The sequence below is a fragment of the Phragmites australis genome, chromosome 21 (assembly GCF_958298935.1).
Source record: "Phragmites australis chromosome 21, lpPhrAust1.1, whole genome shotgun sequence".
Lineage (NCBI taxonomy): Eukaryota > Viridiplantae > Streptophyta > Magnoliopsida > Poales > Poaceae > Phragmites > Phragmites australis.
The window spans coordinates 5,301,148-5,303,861 of NC_084941.1; the positions used below are offsets into that span (position 1 = coordinate 5,301,148).

Here is a 2,714-nt window from a genome sequence, read left to right on the forward strand (position 1 = left end):
AAAACGGGCACAGCTCGGGCTGGGGCAGGGAATGAACCTCTGTCGGGGGAGGGCCGAGTTGCGAGTCGCTGGAGGTAACCACGGTGTGACTAGCCGAGGCCGGGACCAAGGGCTGCGCCGCCGCAGCCGCTGGGAGGGGAGCGTCGAGCTTGTCCGGCAGCTGGGCAGGCTGAGGCTGTAGATGGGGATGAGAAGTCGAGGATTCTTGGGATTGGATCTTTGGCGAACTGACTGCAAGAATGAAACGAAAACTTGAAGCCACCAATCAAGCGATCCAAGAACTACAGAAACAGGTCGAATTTTGTTGAGCCCCGACCTGGATTGTTCGAAGAGGCAGACGCGGACGACCCGGCGGCTACTACTGCCGCTGCTATCGCCAGATTCTCTTGCTGACGCGCTGCAACCGGGGCTAGGTTGATCTGAAGCTGGGGCACGTACCCAGGAGCGAGTAGCGCCTGGTTGTCGGAGTGGACGAGCGCGTCTCCCATCAACCCATGTGAATATGTGATTGATTCTGCTGCGACGGTTGAACCTTCTCCTCCTCTGCTGCCACAGGCTGTGGCTGCGGCGGCGTACCTCTCTGCCTCTCCCATGCTGAAGCAGCTGCAAAGCAAGCCAAGAACTGGATCAATAACACATGTACCAAACAACCGTATCTAGAACCCGCGCCACGGATGACCGTATCAAGAAACAGCGCAACCCAGGACCGTATCAGGAACAACACGCGCATCAGGAACACCTCAAGAACCGTAAGGAGAGGAATCAAGGACAAGGTGCGCACACTTTACTCACCTCCGGTGAGCAGAGTCAGGGAAGTGTCCACGGAGGAGACGACGCCGACGCCATCAGTTGTCCCTGCGACGTCGTCCATGTCGCTCTGGCTGGCTGCAAGAGACCAAGAAATTATAATCCAATACCACAAGAACCGTAAGGAGAGGAAATCAAGAACAACGCGCGCTCGATTTTCTCGGGCGCCCACCTGGCCACCTCCGCTGACGCTGAGCATGACGGCGTCCCTGGAGGGGAGGTCGGCGTCAGAATCCCGGGACTTCTTCGTCCTGGCACCCTGCTGTGACGTCTCTCCGGCCTTCCGATTGCCTTTGTCGCCGTCGCCCATCTCGCCCCGGTGACCGCCTCTCACCGAACGATCGAGCCTACGGGACGGGGCTGAACAATCGATCGAACACCTTCTCTGCTTCTCGGAAGACCCTCTCTTCTTACTTCCCAAGAATCGAGGCGAACGGCACCCTGAGGAGGCGGTGCTCAAGGAAGGAAGGGAACGTGTGGAAGAAAGCTACTAGAACGAGAAGGACTGGGACTGGGGAGGAGTGGGACGGCGCGACGAGGAAGACGAGGCTATATATGAGGGCGAGGACGGCACTGGGCTTGCCGCTTGCGCTGACCCATGGGCCAGGAGGAGACATGGGTGGCAATGCTTAGCCGACGTCTGATCCATGGGCCAGGAGCCCAGGTGGTAGCCCGTTTATACATGAAAGTTCCCGCCCAAGACAATTCGTGGGTTGCGCTTAGGCACGACAGTTCTCGAATTGTCGAAAGACTGTATTGGGCTATGGCACCTGAGATTTGGTCTTAATCAACATGGAGATGGCCGTGTAGCCATGAAGGCCTCAATACCTTTTGGGATCACTAGTGTGATAGTTATTGTGACAATTCATCATATATGTGAGCGAAAAAAAAATCAAATTAAGGCTCTGATACATATAATGTGGTCTGTGTTCTTACATATGTTGCATGCCATTTCGTGTTTGGCCGCCCCTGAAGATTGATTGCTGCTTATACTATAAAAAAACCTGACTATCGATAATGACATGTTACCATCGTAATATAACGATATTTTTATCATAAAATAATAATAGCGATGTATTTTTAATATCACATGCTTCGTCATAGAATCTGCATCATAGAATGTACTTAATGACGAAGTCCATAAAATCGTCATAGAACGTCTTATATTTTATGATGATTATACTATCAGTATGGAAGACAGACTATTCAGTGATATTTTTATTTGTCATGCAATGTGAGATTAAATATCATTATTGGCCCATATTTTGTCACTAAAATTCCTACAGCCATTGCTTGTTCGTGACGAAAAAGAAAATCGTCATACATCTCATTAGAAAATTAACAATATAGAAATATATTACAAAACAATCTGAACACTTTGACCATCTCATTACATCAAGTCACAAATTTTTTCACAAAAGTATAGACAACACAAGTCAAATTATCTCCAGCACAGGTGCAAAATATAATCATGTCTACATCTTGCCATACATGCAGTTATCACAGATTTCAAAAGGTAGCTTGTACAATGTTCTTCTGAAAATATGATTACATGAACCATGTATTCATCAAAAACCTTAAAAGCTAACTCGTATCATATACTATTAGAAAGAAGATTAACACGAACCTATGTTTGACGACTAACCCATGAGCGCAAAAGAATCTCATCAATTTTCTATTGCTTGCCTATGAGAAGTGTCATCTGATCTTCATACTTTTTGTATGACTCTTTGCTTCCTCAACTTGCTTCTTCAATCCTTCTAGAACTTTGCAGATTTAAGTACTGACTTTTAGATATATTTTTATCGTCTCTTACTTCCATCCTTTCTGCATTTGAGTGACATCAAAATATAGTGAGCAGAGCACACACTTTATCTGTTCTACAATTGCTTAATACATATTAACAC

General features: G+C 47.6%; 1 protein-coding gene across 1 annotated transcript; it reads right to left on the minus strand.

The window, feature by feature from the left end:
• Positions 1 to 487: 487 nt before the first annotated feature.
• LOC133904066 (uncharacterized) lies at positions 488 to 1,312 on the minus strand. Its single transcript, XM_062345540.1, has 3 exons — positions 988 to 1,312; positions 793 to 885; positions 488 to 603 (listed from the first exon to the last, which is right to left on the minus strand). Exons 1-3 carry the CDS (start codon positions 1,115 to 1,117, stop codon positions 488 to 490), a joined length of 339 nt encoding a protein of 112 aa, XP_062201524.1. The 5' UTR covers positions 1,118 to 1,312.
• Positions 1,313 to 2,714: the final 1,402 nt, after the last annotated feature.